Source organism: Mercenaria mercenaria, chromosome 6, assembly GCF_021730395.1.
Source record: "Mercenaria mercenaria strain notata chromosome 6, MADL_Memer_1, whole genome shotgun sequence".
NCBI lineage: Eukaryota > Metazoa > Mollusca > Bivalvia > Venerida > Veneridae > Mercenaria > Mercenaria mercenaria.
In genome coordinates, this window is record NC_069366.1 from 9,420,683 (window position 1) to 9,446,280 (window position 25,598).

The 25,598-nt window shown below is 36.4% G+C and overlaps 3 protein-coding genes across 4 annotated transcripts; 1 reads left to right on the forward strand and 2 right to left on the reverse strand.

The window, feature by feature from the left end:
• Positions 1–2,184: 2,184 nt before the first annotated feature.
• LOC123550324 (uncharacterized) lies at positions 2,185–10,148 on the reverse strand. Of its 2 annotated transcripts, XM_053545042.1 has the most exons (8): positions 9,840–10,148; positions 8,438–8,602; positions 6,850–6,918; positions 6,284–6,433; positions 5,790–6,046; positions 5,004–5,060; positions 4,869–4,943; positions 2,185–3,691 (listed from the first exon to the last, which is right to left on the reverse strand). In XM_053545042.1, the coding sequence occupies exons 2-8, from the start codon at positions 8,559–8,561 to the stop codon at positions 3,311–3,313; spliced, it is 1,113 nt and encodes a 370-aa protein (XP_053401017.1). In that variant the 5' UTR covers positions 8,562–8,602; positions 9,840–10,148; the 3' UTR covers positions 2,185–3,310. The 2 variants fall into 2 exon arrangements, with proteins under 2 accessions (XP_053401017.1, XP_045194688.2); XM_045338753.2 differs by having other exon boundaries at positions 4,869–5,060; positions 9,840–10,147.
• Positions 10,149–12,593: 2,445 nt separating this feature from the next.
• LOC123549703 (uncharacterized) lies at positions 12,594–18,257 on the reverse strand. Its single transcript, XM_045338014.2, has 6 exons — positions 17,804–18,257; positions 17,374–17,556; positions 16,222–16,308; positions 15,092–15,250; positions 14,396–14,640; positions 12,594–13,897 (listed from the first exon to the last, which is right to left on the reverse strand). Exons 2-6 carry the CDS (start codon positions 17,549–17,551, stop codon positions 13,718–13,720), a joined length of 849 nt encoding a protein of 282 aa, XP_045193949.1. The 5' UTR covers positions 17,552–17,556; positions 17,804–18,257; the 3' UTR covers positions 12,594–13,717.
• Positions 17,703–21,323, forward strand: LOC123550688 (loricrin-like). Its single transcript, XM_053546619.1, has 3 exons — positions 17,703–17,713; positions 20,378–20,689; positions 20,975–21,323. The coding sequence occupies exons 1-3, from the start codon at positions 17,703–17,705 to the stop codon at positions 21,321–21,323; spliced, it is 672 nt and encodes a 223-aa protein (XP_053402594.1).
• Positions 21,324–25,598: the final 4,275 nt, after the last annotated feature.

Sequence of the window (25,598 nt, forward strand, 5' to 3'; positions counted from 1 at the left end):
AGCTGGCACATTGGATATATGGAGATCATATTTACTTGAGAACTGAGCATTAATAACACAGGACCGTTGGTTATAAATGTAAGATATTTATCAACATGAACAACAAACACCAATATTTTACATTATCAATGTATTTTGTACAAAACTTTAAAAAAAACAGTAAGAACAAATAAAAAACTGACTCTAACATAATGAACCAAAAAAGGCAACGCCTTCAATGGAATTTTAAGGTTGACAATATTTTTCTATTTTTTCATGCACTACGAAAGATGGCTTTGACATTGCAAGTGGACTAGTACTAAGTTTTACTTCATGTGATTCATTAGCCTGGGAATCCAGTCTGACAATTTCTAACTTTTTTTTTCTACCTGCAAATTGACATCAGAAACTCGACGAATGCCAATTAACACTAATTAGTGCAAATTAAGTGGGATCTTTATTGCATAGATATTAGGTATGATTTCTTCTGACAAAGTACAAATATTATCAACGGCTTCCCAGGCTAGTGGTTCATATAAATTTACATTTACATTTGTCTTACGTATTGCAAGTTACGTCAAAAGTTACCATAAACATTCTTAACATTCGATCAAAAGCATGAAATTATGATTAAAGATACACGTGTTTAAATGCACTCAAGGAACACTCGTTATAGAACCAAAACAAGACCTGACCTATTGACCTAAAGATCATCAAGATTAACATTCTCACCAAGTTTCGTTAAGATATGGTCATAAATGTGGTCCCTAAAGTGTTAACTAGCTATTCCTTTGATTTGACCCTGTGACCTAGTTTCTGACCTGACATGACCCAGATTTGAAACTGACCTAAAGATCATCAAGTTTAACATTCTGACAAAGTTTCATGAAGATACATCATAAATGTGGCCTCTAGAGTGTTAACAAGCTTTTCCTTTGATTTGACCTAGTGACCTAGTTTTTGACCCCAGCTGACCCAGATTTAAACTTGACCTAAAGATCATCAAGATTAACATTCTAACCGAGTTTCATTAAGATATGGTCATAAATTTAGCCTCTAAAGTGTTAACTAGCTTTTCCTTTTATTTGACCCGGTGACCTAATTTTTGACCCGACATGACCCAGATTCGAATTTGTCCTAAAGATCATCAAGTTTAACATTCTGACTAAGTTTTATGAAGATACAGTCTTAAACGTGGCCTCAAGACTGTTAACAGGCTTTTCCTTTGATTTGACCTGCTGACCTAGTTTTTGATCCCACCTGATCCAGATTTGAACTTGACCTATAGATCATCAAGATTAATATATTGACTAAGTTTCATTAAGATATGATAATAAATGTGGCCTCTACAGTGTAAACTAGCTTTTCCTTTGATTTGACCGGGTGACCTAGTTTTTGACCCTACATGACCCAGATTCGAACTTATATTAAAGATCATCAAGTTTAACATTCTGAACAAGTTTCATGAAGATACAGTCATAAATGTGGCCTCTACAGTGTTAACAAGCTTTCCTTTGATTTGACCTGGTGACCTAGTTTTTGACCCCAGATGACCCAATATCGAACTCGTCCAAGATTTTATTGAGGGTAACAATCTGACCAAGTTTCATTAAGATTGGGTCAAAATTGTGACCTCTAGAGTGTTAACAAGCTTTACCTTTGATTTGACCTGGTGACCTAGTTTTTGATCCCAGATGACCCAATATCAAACTCGTCCAAGATTTTATTGAGGGTAACATTCTGACCAAGTTTCATTAAGATTGGGTCAAAATTGTGACCTCTAGAGTGTTAACAAGCTTTTCCTTTGATTTGACCTTGTGACCTAGTTTTTGACTCCAGATGACCCAATATCGAACTCATCCAAGATTTTATTGAGGGTAACATTCTGACCAAGTTTCATTAAGATTGAGTCAAAATTGTGACCTCTAGAGTGTTAACAAGCTTTTCCTTTGATTTGACCTGGTGACCTAGTTTTTGACCCCAGATGATCCAATATCGAACATGTCCAAGATTTTATTGAGGGTAACATTCTGACCAAGTTTCATTAAGATTGTACCAAAAATGTGACCTCTAGAGTGTTAACAGTCAAATTGTTGAAGACGGACGGACGGACGGACGACGACGGACGACGGACACAGGTTGATCACAAAAGCTCACCTTTGAGCACTTCGTGCTCAGGTGAGCTAAAAACACAAACAGTTCATGCATTTTAAATCTTTCTATGAATACAAGATAGAAGTAAAATCCGATTAACAAATATATACATCATTTAAAAAATTTATAATATCATAGAATATTGAATAAATAGTAATACAACACCAAGAATATTATACAGACAGCAAGATAGGACGCATTATATAGATAGTTACTGTTTTGTCCACCAAATCCGTAACAGCTAGAGATTTTCGTTATTCTTTCTTTTTACCTTGCAAAATCCTTATACATGTATAAATTGCACATCGTTTTTTACGTCCACATTAACTTGTCGGGAGAAGTTTGAATGTTGAATATATCTATAATCATTTTAATTTTACGTGGAAAGAATAATTTTCATATAAACATCTTTGTGAAATTATTTGGCCCATTAATATTTTCGTTCAAAATGACAAATTGAGTAGGCCACACAAACAGGAACAGCACACAAAGGATCAAACAATTCAGTTCAATTTGTAACTCGTTACACCGAATGACACTGTAGGCTGAACACCACTAAATCCAGCTGTTCTTTATTTCATATAAAATCCACTTACTTCATAACGGTTTTTCGACATTTTCTAGCATATCAGATTTTCATAGACTTATATTCCCATAAAGAACTAGATCGCTACTTTACAAAAACAAAAATAAAAGGGGGTGTTAACTTTTATATAAGAAAGAAAACTACAGTTCGTTAAATACATACCGCTGAATTTACTACCTTTCGCTTCTTTCAATTTCTCTTTTCGAGACATTAAATTCTTACGCCGCCATTTTTACCTAGCATGTGATAGGAACATGCCGATTTCAACAGAATGCAAAGTGATACATACTGAAACGCGGTAGGGTAAAAGTAAGCATGTTGCTGTCGAGAAAATGCACTAGGAAAGGAAAAAAGATTAGTACTATTTATATTTGGACTAGTTGTGACCAGCGGAGGCTTACATTCTATTTGGTAGTGATCAGCCTGTAGTTTCGTCTGTAAAAATATCGCAGATTTTCGTCACATACCCCGAATATCCCTTATGGAAGTCGAACTCGTGACTTAATTTCACTTTCATTTCATTTCAGTCTGTGAACGAACTGCCAGGCAGGGAAACTAGGGGACTGGGGACCAAACTGATAGAACTTTCTTTTAAGAATTCACTGCAAAGTATTTTTTATCAGCCATAACAGATTCATATGAAGGCGGAGGGCGTTCATAGTCTCGTTCATAGTCTCTTTGTCTCGTGACATTGTCCGAGGTTTCAGCTGAACTATGATTTGATTCGGGCACAACGTTCGTGTTCATTTCTATTTCTACTTCTGTTCTATTCTGCACTCCATTTACAAGGAAAGGCTCTGAATGCACGTTGTTAAGGATAGGATCGGAAGGACTAACGTTTGATGCAGCTGTGGTGTCTGTTTGGTGATCCCGATTTGTATTTTCTTGTTGGTTGGTCCCAAGATCCCTAGATTCATAGAACGGACCTCTAGGGCGACCTTCGCCAGTATAAAACGGTTGTATGTCTAAACTCTGAAGTGAAAAGAACATGTAAATAATAATAAATCTCTTATAACAGATGTGTCTTGAACGAACACCCAACTGCATGCACAGAAACATTTAACACACGTGCACAAATAATGAACATGGCATGCTCCTTAAACATGCAACACGCATTTACTTAAATAACTATACCTAGCACCATAATATCATTTCTAAAACAAGACAGCTTTGCTTGTCCTTAGCGCTCGTTGGCAAATCGACTCAAATGTGTAGCGGAGATGAATTATCTAAGCTTTACAATGATGCCGCAGACACAGTTTGACAAAGATCCATCGAGGAGTGTATTTTTCCACCGGGGGTGTATTTGAAAAATAATTTTCAGGCCGTGCAGAGAACGAACGAATCTGAGAGACGTCAATGCAATAGTGCTACTGTAAGTTAGATGAAGACCGTTTATAACTTTTCGTTTTCAGATCGTATACATATTGTACGTGCGCTCGAAATGGTCGTAGATTACTTAAACGCACTGACATCCACATTTTGGCTAAAAATGATCTTTCTTTAAAATTGAAGTTTAGTCATATTAGGAACATTGAAACTATCTTGAAAATGCCAAAATCAAGAAGAAAAAAAAGACGCCGAAGTCGAGAATCGAACTCGGGTCGCCGGGGCAATAAAAGGTTCTCCGCTGTCGTTACTAATACACTAAGGAATAATACGTAATTAACGAGCGTTTATAAATAAGGCAGTTTACCTCGAGTAAAGCGTTACAAACGCTTTTCAATTTGCAATGTCAAAATTAGTAATTAAAACTAATTCTCATGTGTTTCGATAACATATAGTCTGTCAGTAACTAAGTTTCAAAGCTGTCTTAAGAAATATAGCATTAATTTCCTGATACCTAAAAATCCTCTTTTAGTTGTCGAACGAACTGGAGGCCAGTGCCTTTAAAAGTTTTAACAATAGTATAACAATAGTATACAATAGTATAATTAATGTATTCTACATCCTAAAAATCCTCTTTTTGTTGTCGAACGAACTGGAGGCCAGTGCCTTTAAAAGTTTTAACAATAGTATAACAATAATATACAGTATTCTACATTTGTAAAATAAGGCACTAATATAAGCATAAGAAATAAGATACAATTTAAAGACGATTATTTGTGGTCAACGAAACCCTTATCAGATGGCCCTTACTACTATTTACCTCATCCGAATCATGACGCCGACTGACGTCACGTGTCTCTGACTGCCAATCACTATCATCGAGACTGTCATTGTAAAATCGATCATCGCTACGTGAGAACGACTGCCAATAACTATCATCGAGACTGCCATTGTCAAATCGTGTTTGCGACTGCAAGCCGCTGTCGTGAAGACTTGGTGTTCTTTCTCCATCCTATGCATTATGAAAATATATGTTTACAGTCATTGCCTTCTAATTACATTTTTTTCACTATGAAATTATAAAACATTTCTTTTAGAAACTGTATATAAAGTTAATGGAAATAGGAACGTGATAAATAAAAAGTTTCTGTCATTTTGAAAGGGCACCAGGTAAGATGTTTTTATCTGCATTCAATTGATGTTTCGTTTTGGATGTATACATGAACCAATTACTATCGTACTGGTTCTACAAAACTGAATCATGTTTTAAAAGTATTCCAAGCACCACACCGCCGCAATATGGTCACACATACTGTGATGCAAAGAAGTTGCATTACGCTGCAAAAAGGGAATGAAATATTGTCTTGTAAATATCATGTGAAATCAAGGTCACAAATATAACATAGTGATATTAAATCATAAAGTTAAATAATGTAAGGGCATCAGTAGCCGACAGGTTAAGGTCGCTGACTTCAAATAACTTGTGGGTTCGAGCCTCGCTTGGAGCGTAGAATTCGTTATGTGAGGAAACGATCCAGCAGGCTTACGTAAGGTCGGTGGATCTGCCCTGGTGCCCGTCCTTGATGAAATAATGCCCAAAGGGCATCTCGGGTCTTCCTCAAACATGAAATGCTGGAAAGTCGCAATATTACCTATAATTGTGACAGTATAACGTTAACCCCCCACCCCTCAAAAAATGAAAATAATAATAATTAAATAAATAAACTAAGTTGTGTCATACCATCGAGGGAAGTCTGGGTTCCGAGTCCCAGTCGTCACTCTCTTTACCTGCAGCAGACATCCAGCATCTGATAAATATCATCAGTATTACAATACCCACTGCCACACCCACTATAATACCAAAGATTTTACCAACTGCGATGTGATTAGGACTGTCAGACGGACAGTCGGACGAGTCACCACACGGGTTGTAGTCAGTACATCTGAGGTCATGCGGAATGCATCGTTTGTTATCGCACTGATAGTCGAGACATTCTCCTGAAAAATAAAAAGATCTAGAGACAGAAGTTGCACGATTTGTTAAAGCTTTGTCTAGTAGGTAAGACCTGGAACCGTGAACTGACTTTTGGCATTCTATATAATTATGTTGACAAGACTTCTATTCTAACCTCGTTTATAAATCTAATTACGAATTAAATATATAATTATGTGATCATATGCAGTGTGCTCGACAGAAAATTCGGAACCATACACAAAAGTTAAAGTCATACCCACCTTTATCTTTAAACACTGTTACCACAATTTCGAAGACCTGGGAAAAGTAAAAATGCTCCGTATGTGGTTTGTAGATAATGTGTAACTTCTCAACAACAAATTGGTGGTTTAACGGGGGTTGAAATGGGCCGCAATATTCACCGTAGAGTCCTACAATACAGCGTAGATAAAATATGACTTTGGAGCTTGAAAGTAAGAACAATACCTTATCAATCACTAAGAACAAATGAACGTGTTCACTGGTTTACAATCTGCCAACCTCACATTTATGCAATGTTACATAATTGAGATTGTATGCTTAACATTTTTTTTTCTTGTAGCGCTTTTATAACTCTGTTAAATTTGTTTTAATTGTTGTATTCGGTTCAAAAGCTCTTCAGAGCTTAAGTTTTGTAATGTTGTCTTCTTGCCGACTCAAAACTTATAATGTATTGTATCGTTTGTATTGTATTGATTGAAGACAAGCCCAAAAACTCTTAACATATTGATAAATTTTGCCTTTGTAAATAAAGTCTTGAAACTGACCAATGACAAATCTGACTATCATTGTATATAAACCTTGTTACCGGGAATTTCTGTGTCTCCATTTTCCCCTTGAGCAAACGACAAACACGAATCACCATCATTGGAATGTCCTGTAATTTAAAACAATATTTTGAAGTCTGAAATAAATGGTAATGATTAAAGCACAACTATACATTATCCTTTATATCAAATAATTATTCAAATTTCGAATCCAAATAAGGCGTAAAAAATTGTTTCCGATATCTCGACCTATCCTAAATTTTTGTCCCGACCCTAAATGTTTTTATGGCTTTGGATAATTTTTGTTTCACCTTTTTAACAAAAAGTTGCAAAATTGCACTTTTTCTATGCTTTAAACATGGTCAGTGATGTTAGAAATCAACTTACTGATGCTCTAAGGGCATAACTCCCTTATTGTATTCAAATCTTGACACAAAAATAATTTCCGAAAAGTCTCACTTAGCCTAATAAAAAAACCGACCCATATACCCTAGTTTTTTGAGCATGTTACCGGAAACAAAGAATGTTTAGGCCTTAACGGAAAAGAAGGAAAGTATTTTTTAAATATTACGTTTACAAATGAGCCGTGCCATGAGAAAACCAACATAGTGGCTTTGCGACCAGCATGGATCCAGACCAGCCTGCGCATCCGCGCAGTCTGGTCAGGATCCATGCTGTTCGCTAACAGTTTCTCCAATTCCAATAGGCTTTAAAAGCGAACAACATGGAGCCTGACCAGACTGCGCGGATGCGCAGGCTGGTCTGGATCCATGCTGGTCGCAAACCCACTATGTTGGTTTTCTCATGGCACGGCTCAAATAGAAAGTACGAAGAGAGAACATTGACATTATACTAAATTTATACTGTGAGAATTTAAGAGAAAGCCATTCTCGTTACCAGACTCCATATCATAAAACACTACTTTTATCATACATCAAATTTTAATTTTTTTTTAAAGGCACTGGCCTCCAGATTTGGCTAAAAATAATCTTTCTTTAAAATTGAAGTTTGGTCATATCATGAACATTAGAATATGAGGTTTTGTTTCTAAAATTATTTTAAAAATTTCAAATCAAGAAAAAAAAAAGGATGAGCTCGTCGGGAATCGAACCCCGGACCGCCGCGGCAAAAAAAACATTTCCCTGTCGTCTATAGCGGACTTAGAGAATTATGCTTCTAAATATAGATATTTATAATCAAGACAGTTTACTTATTTTCATCGTAAAAAGTAGTAAAAACAGTAAATTCTTATGTTTTTCTGTAACATATAGTTTTTTAGTAATTAAGTTTAAAGCTTTCTTAAGAAATATAGCATTCCTTTCTAGATACCTGAAAAAAAATGTTGTCGAATGATCTGAGTCCCTTTAAGCTATCAAAGTTTAATTTAAAGTTTTAAGGTATCAAATTCTTATTTGATGGTTCAAGCTATCAAAATCTAATTTGATGTTTTAAGCTTTCAAAGTCTAATTTGATGTTTTAAGGTATCAAAGTCTAATTTGATGTGTTAAGCTATTAAAGCCTAATTTTGATTTTTTAAGGTCAAAGTCTAATTTGATATTTTAGGTTATCAAAGTCTAATTCCACTACCTTAATACCGTACAATGTACAATAATAGCAATGAAATGTTACTTGTAATTTGAAACATCAGTTTGTTCCACTCAGACCAGGGTGTAACAGAAAGACTACAGTTGTCTTCATCGTCTAACCCTCCATTGTATTCTATAACAGCTGTGTAAATACCGGCATCAACCATCTTTATTTCTTCTCCGCACAGATCATCATTTTCCAGTCGGTCTGTAAACATGTACAGTATAGTCTATACGCGTTATTTAATGAAGTGATATATGCTGAAAAAGATTCATCAGAATCAGCCTCGTCCTGACCTCCCAAAACCGGAACAGTACCTCGTCCATTTTTCTATTTGGACAGTACCATTAACTGTTAAAAGGGGTGCTTACCAAAATGCTACTGACTGAATGGCGAACAGTGCGGATCATGATCAGACTGCACGGATGTGCAGGCTGATCATGATCTACACTGGTCGCAAAGGCAGAATCAGTCGTGTCCAGCATAATAAGGGTTAATAGCATTTTCTGAAAAAAAAATGCAAGACTCTAAACGTTGGGAATGGACCCAGGGAGAAAATGGTTTTCTTGAAAAATGTCGGTGTCAGTATGAAGGAAGAAATACACATCATAACAGATTTCTTAATTAATATCAACAGACTTTGTAAGTCTAATCACGAAAATGTATAATATAATTGAGCCACATCATGAGAAAACCAACATATATGCGTTTGCGACCAGCATGGATCCAGACCAGCCTGCACATCCGAACAGTCTGGTCAAGATCCATGCTGTTCGCTTTCAAAGTCTATTGCAATTTAGAGAAACCGTCAGCGAACGGCATGGATCCTGACTTGACCTGGATCCATGCTGGTCGCATGCACTATGTTGGTTTTCTCACGGCGCGGCTCTATATTATTTATTTGCGCGCATCACCGGACAATAAAGTAAGCATTTCTTTAAAAATAGTCTCTCTTGGTAATATACGACATTTTTAAATTGTGATTTACAATTGAAAAGGGTAACGTTTTCAACCGACGGTTGACTAATGTATTACATATGTGTTTTCTACTTTTTGCAAAAGTATTTTTGGTCATCTGACAGCTGTAAAACGTTAGATTGACCGGTATTTTAGGCCGATTCGGAACACCCGAGTAGACTGTATCCATCATGTAGAGAAACAAAATGTTCACCATACATAGTCGCTACCCTACCCAAGAGGCCAAAAACAAAGAAAGGCATAACTCACCCCATATAGTCGGATGTAGAGGAACGTTTCACAATCCTGTATATATTCGCTGAATATATACAAGATTGTGAAACGTTCATCTACATCCGACTATACGTTTTTGCATGACCCAGCAACTTACACGTTACTTGATCCACCAGTGACCAGTGAACTTATCGACCAGCCGATATTTTGCATGCATGTTAAGAGAGAGCAGGAGTGTTTTCATCATACTTACAGGTCCATTTTGTATTATCCAACTCCACTTTTCCGAAACATATAATAACATACAGCAGCCATAATAATGTATACACATCGAATCTAATTCGACCTATTTTTGACTAATTGGGTTAAAGACCTTTTTTTACAAACTATCCACTCTAAATGCCTTAAAGTTTTATGCATGAATAATCCTTGATGTGTAAATTGTTGAAAGATGGCGTATGCACTGAAACACACCTAAACAATATTACAGTAATCTCTAATAAATATTTCGAAAATGAACGTTTTTCATATAGTACATGTACATAGGAAGTATGACAGCGGGCGTAGCTCGCTGTACGCACTGCTGGTGCGGTATTTCACGGTTATTGGAGAATAAAAATGAAAACTTATTAATTGCCTGACTGCTGTAAAACAGTTAAGTTATATGACCAAGGAGTCAGAAATAAGTAAAGTAGGAAATATCTAAAAGGTATCCAAAGGCCAAGAGGCATCGTTCACTAAAAATATTTTGTTTTTTAGGTATTTACTTCAAATGTTGAAAATCCGTGTCAAATGTATTTAACTTTACTAAATATATACGCTGTAGAGCTTATTCCATGTAGTAACAGTGCATTGCTAAAAAAAGCGGCTGTACACATTTATAATGTGTTTAGCTATAGACTGACATGTATAGGCTTACAGTGTCTAATGTATAGTACTGTTAAAATACACATAAACTTGTTAATTTTATATTTACATAAACTATATGCAGTAAAAGTTTTTAGATATGACATTCGGGTCTAACATACCATTAATAACACAGGACGACGATTAGTCATAAATCATAAGCATAATAATTATGCTGTAACCTAATGTGTATTAGATTATTTTGCTCAAACACATAGAATCATTGTGAAGTTTATAAAATGACTAAGACTGCACAATTCTATGTCTACTAAATATTTTTGTTCTCGAGATACTGTGATACCTATCCTTTGCAATTTTCGTGTCTACAGCTTATAGGTTTTGAAAACTGAGACTTTAATTTCTACCAACTTGAGGAAACTGTGAACAGATATTATAATATAAATTTTCAGTACGATAAACTTGATAAATGTTCTCACAAATAAGGAGAAGGGTATATACCCCAGTATATAAAGTCAGCAAAATATGTCGATGTAATCGAAAGATAATTTTGGAAAACCAAGGTGTATGTGATTCATTCTGTTGATTTTCAAGGATTTTGTATTCTTGTAATCAAAATACTAATTTATCAAGTCCAAATGTGAATAGAGAGCATATTTTTGTAAATCATTAATTTTCAGTCTAGACATGTAACAGCCATACAGTTTTTGTACGTCATTTATATTGTCTACATACGTTCTTTTACCTCACATTTATATAAAACATATGTAGTGGAACCATAAAAGCTTGACTTATTTAATCTTTTGCGCGTTTCGTGGAGCATATCTTTGATGCAAATTTCACACAATTATAAAACATATCACTGAATGCCATGTTATGCATCCTAATTGTCCCATTCAAAAGTTTTAAGGCGTGAAATGTAAAACGTAAGTTATGAATTTTAAACATTCTAGAAATTGGTGTAAGTTTGTAATTTTTCACTTGTTCAAATTTATTACAGAATAAACAATCAAACAAACGAATCATAAGTGAACCAGAAAAGCTACATTCTATTATTACACTTGAAAAAGAAAATTGAAATTCAGTGCACGTTCGATCAGTTTGTAACGTAAATAAGTTTGCTTTTAAAATGTATTTTATAAGGACTTTGTTCGCTGTACGTTTATAACAAACTACGGATATAGAACACATTCTACTGGTCCAAAGAAGATCATTATGACCAGAGTTCACTGTACATCCTAAGGCAGATTTCAAATATACAGCGGTGAGGAGTCAACCTGTAGTAAAAGTGTTCTTCTTACTCAAAACTTATAGGTGGCCCGGTGTTCTAGTGGTAACACTCTTGACTGTAAATCAAGAGGTATGGGGTTCAAATCCCAGTCTACGCACTGGAGATTTCTGTGAAACTCTTGAGTGTCTCCCATCAAACTTAGAGGTCCGTACATGCAGGTTCTTTTAAGGAAAGACGGCTTCGGATGTATCCATACGTTAAACTGCCAGATTGTCTTTTCGCAAAAAAAAGCTAGGGATAAGTTAGTCGAACATGCCTGTATCTAATGGATTTCACTTTATCTGTTCTGAGGGCTTTCTCTCGCTCTGTATCAGGTCAGATCGCTCTGTGTCTGTACTGGTAGAGGAGGAATTTGGCACCCTGTGTGGCTTCCTTTGTATGTCTATTGAACACGTTTGTCATGAAAAGAGAGCTATATAAATATAATATGTACATTCTTTGATTTTCAAAATAAGTTCCATCACCGGTGATAACTTTACCAGGAAATGTCGATAGCTCCAGTCTTTATCCCAGCTATTTGACGGTGGAGCTGCTTGGGTTTACTAGTCGTGTGTGCATTGTCCAAAGCCTATTAAAACTAGTTTACTATTTGGACATTATTTTCACCAAGGCTTATACATCTTATTTTACAGATTATTAAATAGAAACAGTGGTTTCTTGTAAGTAACAAAGGGGATAAACCAATACTTCCATTGTGGTTTTTGCACAACCCTCTGGTGCGCAAATATTACAAAATGAACTGCAATGGATGAAATCAGACACGCCCTATATTCAAACAAGATACCTTAATAGTGACCTCATTAATGTTGCAGCGCCACTTTATGGACATTTACCAAATAAATCCAGCCATAAAACATTATAATATTTTATTGAAAAAAGGCCAATTACATAACTTTTAAGTAACGTAGAAATCATACAAATTAATAAGTAATAAAAAAAATATGACAAATCATGCTAAAAAGTAAATCTGACATACATCTCAAGATGTTTGTACAAAACTAGAAAAGTATTTGAAATGCGCATTAACGCTATGACAAACACCCGAACAGAAAATACACAGTAATGATGTATTGTTGATATAAATATTCTGGAGTGGTTCTACCCAAGTGCCCGTCCGAGCCTGAAATAACGCTCGAAGGGGCACATGGGATCTTCCTCAACCATCAAACGCATGACCCAAATATCTGTATCTGTGTGATGTTGCTACAGCATTGTTGTAAGTAGATAGATTAAGTGAATATAAAGTCAGCTGAGATCAAGTAACTGATGGAAATTGACAATAGTATAAAGGCCTAAAATATTAGATTAAAAAAACTGACAAGATTCTTTTACAAACTACAAAGGCGTCTGTCAAACATAGCGCGACTCGCTTGTCTGCATATTCGCATACTTATAGTTTTCTAAGTCTTGCTTCTGTGACTAATGTGTTTTTTCAACACTTTTTTTCAAATTTATTTTTAATCCCAGTTGGTCTTCTACAGAACTTACCTACTTAGATAAAATGTCCATAGTTATTTAAGTAATTATTGTAACTGCCAAGACCCATTTCAGAAAACAATCATAGATTGAAAGAAACAAGTTTGACTGATGTTGAATAAACATGCATTTATAGTATGTCACTGATTAAATTGATACATAATTTATGACTGTCATTTAAAACATTTCCGTGATATATCCCAATACATACATAGTTGCGTTTTCGTATCACGCCCGTGTACAATTACCTTGAATAGACTCCAGAAAATATAATAACACCGAGCTAAGCAATTAACTTTTCTTAACACGTCTGTCGATATAAACTTAAGAGCGTTTTAAGTCATCAGAGCAGTTATTCCACGTGACTTAGAGTGATATTCGTTTTGATTTTATTCTGCAATTCTGCCCGGAGGTTGACTATAAATGAAAATTTAGGAATGATATATGATAAGGTGTTAAGTCTTTGTAGATGACAGGTCAGCCAGCCAATATTACAGGAGTTATTTTTCTTGTCTCATGACCTCTTCATAAGATGGAGGAGGTAACATAGAGTCATGAAGCATATCTGTTTGTTCTATGTCATCATTTGTTCCATTAACATCCACTCCAGTTTGAGGATGTAAGTGTGGGGCACTAGGTTCAGCTGTTCCTCTTCCCTCCCCACCCTGCAAATCTGCCAGCTGTAAATTAAACACAACCTTAATTTATTGCACATAGATTACATTGATGGCTAGTTACTTAACAATTTGTAAAAACAGAGGTCATCCAAATACTTACTTCTATTGAAGCATATGCCACATATACAAACATACATTACACATACTTAAACTAGCTTAAGCATTATGATATTATGAATACGCATTTAAAGACCTATACAGATATGGTATTCGTGACAGTGTTGTATACACAAGAGGAAGACATTATATTTGTAACCTGTTATTGCCAACAATAACATTTTCAAATTAGAAGAAATGTGAATCTTTTAATTAAATTCTTGATTCCTGTAATCGTACAAAATATGAAGCTTGGATACTTCTGAAAATTACATTGTATTTTTTTGTGACATGACCGTACTTCTCTGAAATACAGCGGCACATTCTATTTTACCATAAATTTTAGGGCGTTACGATCAATTGTATACGATAAACTATATCAAGGTATAAAAATAACATAATTACCCCATCCCCTTCGCCGACGGATTCATTGTCATCCGTTTTACAAAGTTTGCTACATCTGAAATATTTCACAAATAGAAAGGCTAAAACCAGTCCCGCGATAACTCCAATCACAATAAAAATAACAGTCTTTACAGAAATTCCGTCGGGACGGCATTCCGAGTTATCACCGCAAGGATTGTGTTGACTGCATTTCAATTCTGTCGGGATACAGTTACCATTGTCACACTCGTAATAACTGCATTTCCCTGAAAAGATTTTGAAATTATGTAAAAGAGTTTGTTTTTTTTGCGGACAAACAATATTGTTATAATAATATCGAGGGCACCAATTTCCGCGCGATTGCAAGCGCGATCTGACACCATCAACAAAATGGCGCCATAAAATTTCAAAAAAGACCTCAATAAAGCATAGCTTAAGTTCATTTTTCTGACTGTAAGGATCTAAGCTGTGGTTTATCACTGGATTTAAGGATATTTTAAAGCAGGAGCTATATTCTTATAGTAGGGCGAAATTTAACGTGGGCGTGTCGATCCTTTTTGACTGATCTGTCTAGATTTAATTAACTGATAGCCTTACATTTATTTTCAGGAAACAGTGTATTTTACAGGAAGCTCCTGATCTATGATCTACATCATCACCAGAATCAGAGCTAGTTCATCAACAATTCAATTAACCATTGTCATTATGTGTCCTTACCATCAGAATGTAAAACATTAGCAACAAGTTTAAAGGAAATGGACGCATCATCCTTGTAGTTTGCGGCATCGAATTTGATAACCAGTGAGTGGTACTTTTCTGTTTTAAATGGTTGATTCAGGGGCGGCTTCTCGCTTCCACAGTATGAATTCTTAAGCCCTATAAACAGAAATAAAGTATACATCGTTAAAATGTACATCAAGTAACGACTTCCTGGTTTTAAGGATATTGATTACTGTTTCATGTTTTTCATCGGTTATCATTCGGATAACAGTCATGCGTATTGGTGTTTTACACCTTGCACGCTAAAGCAACTGGGAGGTTTCTGGAATCGGAGCGTCTTCTGTATCTTTCACTATCCTCCAACGGTCTTCTGGAGAGTCGCCCAAATGGGCTACCGGTGGCGACTAATACATAAGCACGCACGTACACACAACCACGCGGAAAGAGCCGCCCATGGTAAATGTTAATACTTGGTTAAAACATTTTAAAGACATTACAATTCGTATGTATTCGATGTAACACTAGAACAATTGTACCCGAGTGACCTTGACTTTTAGGAAACCTAACCCTTAACTGTTAAAATGATGCTTACCAAAAATATACTGACTGAATGGCGAACAGTGCAGATCATGACCAGATTGCACGGATGTGCAGGCTGATCATGATCTACACTGGTCGCAAAGGCAGAATCAGTCGTGCCTAGCATGATAAGGGTTAGGAAGATATTGTGAAAATGAGAGGCTTGCGATAAAAATAAATCTGGATGCAACAGCGACGCAAACGCTAGGGCGAGTACAATATCTCTCTTTATTGTTCGAATTGTCGAGCTAAAAGTCTGGAGGTGTTAATCTCAGCAACCCACGATGTATGACAAGTTAATTTTCGTAATTACCCTTAATCTGCTAATGTTCTCTGTGCTGTTTGCCATGTGTATATAATATCATGCTAAAACACTGTACACTTTGTGGCTTGTAGTTGTACGGGTATGTCTATATGTCTGTATTTTTTTTGTGGGTGGGGGTGGGGGGGCGGGGGCGGGTGGGGGCGTGACATAGGTGTGGAGCGGCAATACGATATAGAGAAAGGAAAGCGGAATAAGTTATATACTGCAGAAAATTGGTAGTTACCATTTATCTTTTTATTTGATGTATCCCAGTCGATTTTATCTGTACTTTGTCTCAGGGAAACACACGAGTCTCCATGATTCTGAAAATCTGTAAGAAATGAAAGGAAACTTTTAAAAATCAGTTACTTATTTTCAAACCCTACTGGGCTGTTCTCTGGTAACCTTTGCCCGTTAGCGGAGCGATTAGCCTATGTGACTGTCTTATCAACAGAACCAGTCCAGTATACAGACATAGATATACACAAATGTCAAAGAAGCTGTGCAAAGGAGCATTCTATATTATATTATATTATATTATTAAATGAATGGCATAACACATAACAACTGCAATACCGTTGCAAAAAAAAAAACAACAAAAAAAAAACAAAAAAAAAAAAAAAAAAAAAAAAAACGAACAACCAAATACAGTGATCAAATGAATGCAGTAGTTATTCATACAAATATATGATCACCAGTCGTCTTCATGCATGAAAATCATATATCACAACTATTTGTAACTAATTTAATAACTTGTAATAAATACTATTTTTAAAATGGTTGAACTGTTACACTAGGTCATATATAAACAGGTAAAATAAGTAATGGAGAAGAGTCAACATTAGTCCCTGGAGTATTCCATTTCAAACATAATCAATATTATCAATATATCAGTCAAATAATGACTTAAAATAATGACGCACATAAGCGTCTGTTTAAAGGTAGTGGACACATAATGGCATTCGGCAATTTCCGTAAGATGGCGTATTTTCCGTACGTGATTTCGGCTATCTCCGGCTAGATATTCGTATGATTACATTAGCAGCCGGAGAATTCCGAAATAGTACCAGGAGAATACGTAATCTGACGTAATTTGCCGAAGTTCACTACGGGTCCATTACCTTAATTAACCTTTAGCCTGCTAAATTTCTATAATGGACTGGTCCATCATTCAGTTTGGGCAGTACCATTTATCATTTGAAGGGGTATTTACTGAAAATTTACTGACTGAACAGCGAACAGTGCAGACCAAGATCAGACTGCACGGTGGTGCAGGCTGATCTTGCATGGTTTGCACCGGTCGTAAAAGTAAAATCACTTGCCACCAGCAGGCTAAAGGTTAATAAGGAATTCATCTCATAACTATCACTAAAGCATCATAGCGAATAATACTTACCTAAAAATTGAAATAAAATTTGGTTCCACGAGACCTCCTCCACCCACCAGTTCCCGCTGCTTAATGCAAGGTCGCATGACCGACTGCCAAACAATGATGGACTTCTTAAAAATGTAACTTCCGCACTGTAGATCTGTAATTTGGCAAAATTGATTAATCTTCCACACTCATCCTCCATAGCATCTGAAAAAAAGTAGCAAAGGCCATTTACGAGTCCTAACAAAATTTGATTTAAAGAACGACAACGGAATAACATGTCAGTAATATCTAGAGAGGCGATGCACACCGTATGTGGCCTCGCATGATACGCTGGCGGTGATGTTAATTTGATGGCTGATAGGTATGCGTTACTCGAAAGTTTTTGAAGAAATATGATGTACATGTAAATTGGTATTACTATAAAGTATGTTTAAAACTGAAATATACTTACAGTTTGATATTTCAGCCGAAACCTTCAATCGTAGACCAGCTACAGTAAAAAGTACCCATGCTGCTAAACTTCTCAGTCTGAATTGCCTGATAAAATCCAGTTTCCGAACAATAGTGATTTTATAATGTTAAAACTTGATGCTCAACGATTCATACGCACTATTTATTAAGTATTTTGCAACACACTAAAACCTGTATCAGTCATATACATAGTTTAGTTATTCTCGTGTGTAAATAAACACTATGCACTCGAGTAGGATATTTTTGTTATCGCTTCAAATGTCACACGCACTCTGCGTCATTATGTCTAGTTAAGCTTAGATAAATTGCCTTCAGCGTATTTATCATATAGTACTTTCGTCCGTCCCACTTTTTGTTTAGAAAGTAATGAATAATATCAGCTTTTCAAATATATAAATCAATCTATAGTAGAAACATCCTTTTAAAAAGCATACAAATAAATTACTCGAGTCTCTTCATAAGGCAAACTGAAAGTACAACATCTCTCATTGGTTTTAGCGACAGTATATAATGAACGAACGTTAAATCAAAGGCACACAAAAACCAATTGCAACAATTAAAATTAGGCGATTTTGATAGAAAAATCAGTTAGAGAACAAAAGTTAGTCCCTAATCGTTCGTACAACATTATAAAAAGGTAAAAGGTAAGTATATTAAGGTAGCAGGGTACACTTCGAATTTTGGCCCCCTCAATATTTGTTATAATTAGAAGTTCGTGATTTTGGATGTCTGTAAATTAAGGTGAAATATAATGATTGTTAATTCTTTAGAAGATTTAAACAGCTGATACATGTAAAATTCTGATGTAAGTTGTAAAACTAACTGCAGCTAGCTTTGTATCAATCGGTGAGTCATCTTGGCGCGGGAATTTCAAATCACGGAAGGGTTCCGTGCTTGTTGATTGATTCGCTATTTTGTGAAAAAAACGAGCTGGATGGGCCCCCATTCCGTTTATATCCTGCAGTTCAGTAGAGACTATTAAATTGAGAAATGCAATAAAATTGGGCATTGTTCCTGCAGCAGGCTGTTCAAAAAGTGCAAAATCGATGATTTTGGCATGCTATTTTTAATGGAATATTCTTTATTCTTGTATGAGAGTCCTGATCTTGCCATTAATTAAAAGCACAAAACATGTACGCAATTTATTAAATGGCCACCCTGATTCTGCTCATTAGGGAAGTGCAATTTTCGAATCTAAGTGTACCCTGCTACCTTAGCAGTACATGGTGATTGTATTGATTGGGTATTAATATGGTGTACCATTTGGGTCGAAAGTCTGCTTTACGTTCGCGCGCATTTCAAAATATACGTCCACGTACACATGTATATATTTTTATACACGCACGCTTAATTAGAAGTGCACGTTTATATAGACGTGCACGTGTATAATATCCGTATACTTGTTACGCCTGCACGTATAAATTTACGCTTGCACGTCCATATATGCGTGCACCTACATATTTACGCGTGCGCGTATGAAAATATACACGTTGACGTATATATTTACGCGTTCACGCACATTCTAGTCGCACATAAAACGCGTGTACCTATATACTTACAAGTTTACACGTAAATATATACCTGGACGTATAATTTTACGCATGCACGCGTAATTCTTGATGTCTAACCATGTGACGGGGAGAATAAACGGGGTTACCCTTTGGGGCCTCAAACGTAAAAAAAAATATAGATAAAAAGTATGACAGGCGGTATTTATACCGACCGAGGCGTTCGAAAGCAGACAAAGTAGTTACTAAAACTTCTATTAATGTATTAGACGTTCTCTAGCATAAACAAAATGTTTATATTGGTTTAAAAAATAACAATTGCCTTTCCCTGGCATATCCGCCAAAACAAATAAGCCAGTGTTGCTGTCAAAATTTCCTGCAATAAATTTTACCGCTTGGTGCTATTTATCTTGAGTTAAGTGATATGTGCTTCACTTTTGCCCTTGATTTGTTATTGTAGTTGCTGAAAACGTAGCCTTTAGTACTATAAACATTTCATGTAAGGTAGGCCCCCTTCATAAATATGAGAAAAATATTTTTTACACCAACCTCTTTATTCAACTAGAACGTTCGTGTCGAGCCCGCTTTTTGCTGAGACATCGCCTCAATATCTCGAACATTAACAAAGCTCCATATAAGTTAAAGTCATAACACCAAAAAGATCCGACATGACTTTTGACCCCTTAGTGTAACCTTCACCTTTGAGATAGGAGCCTGTCTCCTATGGCAATGTCACATACGTTGTGATATAAAAGTGCATGAAACTACAAATTACACTTTAGTTAAACTCATTCCAGGAAAGGAATCGGAACCCATCCGCCCATGGACCCCCGCAGGATCTGGCCGTGCAAATATTCAAGTTTACTCTGTGTTTAAGTTGATCTTTGAAATAAATATATTGTTATGGCCACACATTTCGGATCTCCGCAAATTACAGCCTAGGCCTTTTCAAAGGGTAGTAGTAGTTGTGGTGGTGGTGGTGGTAGTGGTAGTAGTGGTAGTGGTAGTGGTGGTGGTGGTAGTAGTAGTAGAAGTGGTGGTGGTAGTGGTAGTGGTAATGGTGGTGGTAGTTGTAGTAGTGGTTGTGGAAGTGGTAGCGATGGTGGTAGTAGTGGTGGTGGCGGAGGTAGTAGTAATAGTGGTGATGGTGGTAGTGGTAGTAGTGGTGGTGGTAGTAGTAGTAGTGGTTGTGGTGGTGTTAGTTGTAGTAGAAGTGGTGGTAGTGGAAGTAGTGGTAGTAGAAGTGGTGGTAGTGGAAGTAGTGGTAGTTGTGGTGGTAGTAGTAGTAGTGGTGGTGTGGTGGTAGTGGAAGTAGTGGTTGTGGTGGTAGTGGTGGTGTTAATGGTAGTAGTGGTGGTGTTCGTATTAGAAGTGGTAGTGGTGGTGGTAGTGATAGTGGTGGTGGTAGTGGTAATTTCAGGTGGTGGTAGTGGTAGTATTGGTAGTGGTGGTTGTAGTATTAGTAATGGTGGTGGTAGCGGTAGTGGTGGTGTTAGTGGTACTAGTGGTGGTGTTAGTAACAGTAGTGGTAGTGGTAGTAGTGGTGGTGTTAGTAATAGTAGTGGTAGTGGTGGTGGTAGTGGTAGTAGTAGTGGTGGTGGTAGTTGTAGTACTGGTAGTGATGGTGGTGGTTGTATTGGTAGTAATGGTTGTGGTGATGGTAGCGGTAGTAGTGGTGGTGTTAGTAGTGGTAGTGGTGGTAGTAATGGTGGTGGTTGTAGTGGTAGTGCTAATGGTTGTGGTGGTTGTAGCGGTAGTAGTAGTGGTGGTAATGGTAGTAATAGTAGTGGTGGTGGTAGTGGTAGTGGTGGTAATGGTAGTAATAGTAGTGGTGGTGGTAGTGGTAGTGGTGGTGGTAGTGGTGGTAGTAATGGTGGTGGTTGTAGTGGTAGTACTAATGGTTGTGGTGGTGGTAGCGGTAGTAATAGTGGTGGTAATGGTAGTAATAGTAGTGGTGGTGGTAGTGGTAGTGGTGGTGTAGTGGTAGTTTGAACTAATCTGGACAGCAGATGGCATCGATAGGGTTGCGATTTCGTACAGCAATTGAGTATCGTTTTTCGATTTTTTCCCGATCAAGACAGTTTCTAAACGATCAATAGTCGATTGCTTCATGATCTTTTCACTATTTCTGCACGAACCCTTGCCAACCGACCGCTACTCGATTTTTTACATTTCAAAAATATCGGATAAAAAGTCCGAGCATTGGCGATCAAAGTAGACCTATAACCAACATTCCGACCTCTTGCCAATCGAGCTCGATCTGTTACCGAACATTTCCAAATTTCTTGTCAATGTTAACTCGACCGCCAACCGACGGCCGCACGAACGCAGCCGATAACTTTCCGAACCCCTCGATCGGTAATTGATCAAACATTTATACAAATTAAAGACATAAGACTGCTCATCTCGACCACACACCCGAGCGGGATAGTCCAGTTCCCGAACAATGGTTTTGAACGATCGGGTCGACTTGGTCGGCCGTGTGAATCTAGCATTAGCAGAATCTATGTGGCATAACAGAGATGTGTCAATAAAATTTGATTGTTTTTAAAAATAACGTTTTTTTCCAAATTGATGAAAATGTGATGTATTCGTTACAAATTTCGTTTTTCTTTGCCCATTTTTGCATGTGAGATATTCGTCATGGTGTGCCTATGAAAACCTAAGTCAAATTTATACATCAAATATTATGTATCATACACGTTTCATGCGCGTGCTATTTTCGATCGAATATATCATATTCGACCGATTTTTTCACTCGTATTGTATATTCTCTCTCTAACATAGACGGCTCAACAGAGCTCATCGCAAACCGCATTGTATATTCTCTCTCTAACATAGACGGCTCAACAGAGCTCATCGCAAACCGCAAGTGGGCTCGACTTTCAATAAATAACAGATATACCAGTTGCAATAAAATGAAAATGAAAACAGTTGTCGGTAAAATTTGTGTTTAAAAATGATTTATAATTTAAATTGTTTCTTGTTGTTTTTTTAAGAGGAAGTTTTCAAATAAACGATGATTTGATATTTTTGCGTTGTTTGGTCGACGTCCTTCGCTTCCTACGTGCAGATTAGAGTTATACATAGTTTATAACTCTCATAATTCGAAATGCACCAATTTTATTTTTTGCCAGACAGCTTATGAAATGCCAGGAGTTGTTTTAAGATTATATAACATGCAACTCAAGGTCTTTCAAGAAACACGATATATGCTTTTTAGCTCGACTATTCGAAGAACAAGATTTAGCTTACCAAAAGGTACCTTCTAGCGCATATTAAATATTCTTTTTAAGGGATCTGTTTTAGCATCCTGTTACAGATGCTTAATAAAACAAGTATTAAACATGTGTTGTGTTAGTTTACGCGCATTCTGATCTATTTTAAAACATCTTAAGTTATTTCAAATAAACATATATCTAACTTATAATAATAACTGAATACCTTCTACCTAAATGTTATATCAGCGGACATTAAATCATAAAGACCATCATTCTATCAATGCATCGAAAATCCTCTGTTAAACCATTCCCTATAGTGGCAAAAATCGGAAATTGACCGTATGTTAGCCTCTTTGTATGCTTGAAGTTTGAGATAGCAATACATGGACAGAAAAGTGCTGACAAACACTCTTATTGATACATCCAACTCCAGAACGAAATAATACCCTACTGGACCATTAAACTTAACTGAAAAAAGGATTATATACGAGCCGGGACTTACAATCTAATGTGTTTGAAAAATGCTTACAAAAAGTTTACGGCTTGATTCTGATAAAACAACTTATCTAAAGGCAAGAAATTACAAAGTTTGAATTTTTTTTATAGCTAAATAAAGTGAAAAAAATACATTATACAGTTCTGGATAAAGTCAAGGGAAGTTATTGAAATGTTGTAAAAACGGTGACGGTGCGTAGAGTGTAAACAAGCGAAAAAATCTCGAACTACTTTATAGATACAGTATGTTTTGATATTTATACTTAACGTCAAAATAATATAGTTGATATTAAATCTGTAAAACGGTCCTTTGGAAGCCAGAATAAAACCAAGCAAAACAATAGCAGATGATATTTTTTGGCGGGAGTCTATTTTAGATGATGGATATTCATTTAAATAATCTCGATTCTTCCTTATGACAAGTTAGATTTAGGAGTTATATGATTTAACCTATATTATTGTTTCTTGAAGGTCTGTTATTACGTAGTCTAGTTGTATTTCTCTAAACTTAAAGATGCGTGTACAAACACACATTGGCCAAGCGGCTATTTGTAATGAATATGCATGAGTCCAAGATGGCGGCGCCCTACCTGAATTCGGATGCCTTTGATAATACCCTTGTATCTATTACCTGCTCAGTCAAGTTTGACATGTTCACCATAAGTATTCCTTCTCATGAGAAGGAACAATAAATAGAGCTATCCTACTCACCACAGCGTCGGCCTCACACCTTGGTTAAGTTTTTTGGACCAGTCCATACTTTGACGAAGTCTTTTGAGATAAAGCTTTGAAACGTTCAACACTTGTGTACCATCACCATGTCCAGTTTTAAGCAAGAGTACATAACTGCAACAAGGATTATGGCCCCTTTTAACTTACAAATCTTGGTTAAGTTTTTCGTACCAGTTCTTATTTTGTGTAAAGTGTGTGACATATGGCTTTGAAACTTTTATCACTTGTTTATTATAAAAGTCTCTATTTGTAGGCAAGAGTACATAACTCTTTCAACTATTTTGACTGAATTATATCCATTTTTGGACTTTGAAATTGGTACAATTTTTGCACAATTCCGTGTTTTGTCAAACCTATTTGACATGTGGCTTTGAAACTTTGAACAATTGTTTATCATAATGATTTCCATCTGTAGGCAAGAGTACATAGCTCTGTCAACTATTTGGGCTGAATTATGACCCTTTTTGGACTTGGAAATCAGTTAAGTTTTTCATACCGGTCCATATTTTGCCTAACCTGTTTGTCATATGGCTTTGAAACTTTGACCACTTATTTACTATCATAGTCTACATATGTAGGCAAGACTAAATAACTATAGGACCAAGACTTTAGCTCTGTTATGGCCCTTTTTGACATAGAAATTCATTAAGTTTCGCATACCATTCCATATTTTGTCTAAACTGTTTGATATATGGCTTTGAAACTTTGAACACTTGCTTACCATCATGGTCACACATTGCCATATAGTGCAAGTCTTACCCAAATCCAAAAATGCAGGTACATTGTTTTTCTTATCTATTTAAAAATCTCTGGTAATATTTTGACCCCATACTTCCATCAATTCTTCGAATAGTCGAGCTCGCCGTCAACAGACAGCTCTTGTTTACATCCAGTTTAGCTGAACTTAGCGTCCATTACGAAAGTATAAATTATTTTGACCCTTAGCGTACACGAACGTCTGAACTTTCATCACTCTTGAAGTTTGACAGACGTCTTCATATTATTTCAAATCGGAACTTTTGTTTGTGAATTACTTATAATGATTGTAATGTGAATGGCCTCTAGATGCAGTTACACTGTACGAGTATAACATTTGTCATGGCAATTATGCAACTCTGTTTTGAAGATATGGATATGCATGTATTTTAGACAATGTTATATCGATTACACACATGATCTGACGGTCGCATATTACTGAATAACAGTTTTTGACATAATTGCTGTTCCTTTTCAAAAATATGCAAAATTTGAAGAAAAATCTAATTGATATAATCTTAAGAGCTGAAAGCAGCTAAGGCCGTCGCTTTTATATTCGGCGATGGAAATATTTGTTGTTTTTTAATGTATACCCTAACAAAAGAATGTTGTGTGTGCGTGCGTGCGTGCGTGCGATTGCGTGCCTGTGCGTGCCTGTGCGTTTGTATGATAGTCATCTTGCGGTCGGCCATTCTCATCCATCAGCGGTTCGTCAAAATCCTGAGTCGAACGTTCAACAAGGGAACCGTAGTAGATCCCTTGTATGCGAGAATGGCGATCGGTTTGTTGGCTAGCTTGTTGGTGTGTCGGACCGTTGCAGGAAATTAGTGGTGCAAACTACTCCCGCACTTTTAAGGAGATCCCAGTGGAAAATCCGGAGACATGACGAAATTTGTGGCACATTGCTCTTCACGGTTGGGTCCAGACTGCTGAGTAACACACCCTTGAACACATGTTTACTGGTTACTTGGGAGTTTGTGGCGCGAACTGCTTCGATACTTTAGAAGAAATTCCTATCTATCATATCAGGAAATATCATACAGGTGTAGATGTGCATGCCACA

Coding starts and splice junctions, on each gene's coding strand:
- LOC123550324 (XM_045338753.2), bottom strand. CDS start 8,561: ATGGTTGATGCCGGTATTTACACAGCTGTTATAGAATACAATGGAGGG. Junction 6,919..8,437: donor ACTGATGTTTCAAATTACAA/GTAACATTTCAT, acceptor TTTAAATTACAG/GACATTCCAATGATGGTGAT. Junction 5,061..5,789: donor AACCCAGACTTCCCTCGATG/GTATGACACAAC, acceptor CATAATGCATAG/GATGGAGAAAGAACACCAAG.
- LOC123549703 (XM_045338014.2), bottom strand. CDS start 17,551: ATGGAGGATGAGTGTGGAAGATTAATCAATTTTGCCAAATTACAGATC. Junction 16,309..17,373: donor AATTTTATTTCAATTTTTAG/GTAAGTATTATT, acceptor CATTTCTTACAG/ATTTTCAGAATCATGGAGAC. Junction 15,251..16,221: donor ATCAAATAAAAAGATAAATG/GTAACTACCAAT, acceptor TTCTGTTTATAG/GGCTTAAGAATTCATACTGT.
- LOC123550688 (XM_053546619.1), top strand. Junction 20,690..20,974: donor TTAATGGTAGTAGTGGTGGT/GTTCGTATTAGA, acceptor TTGTATTGGTAG/TAATGGTTGTGGTGATGGTA.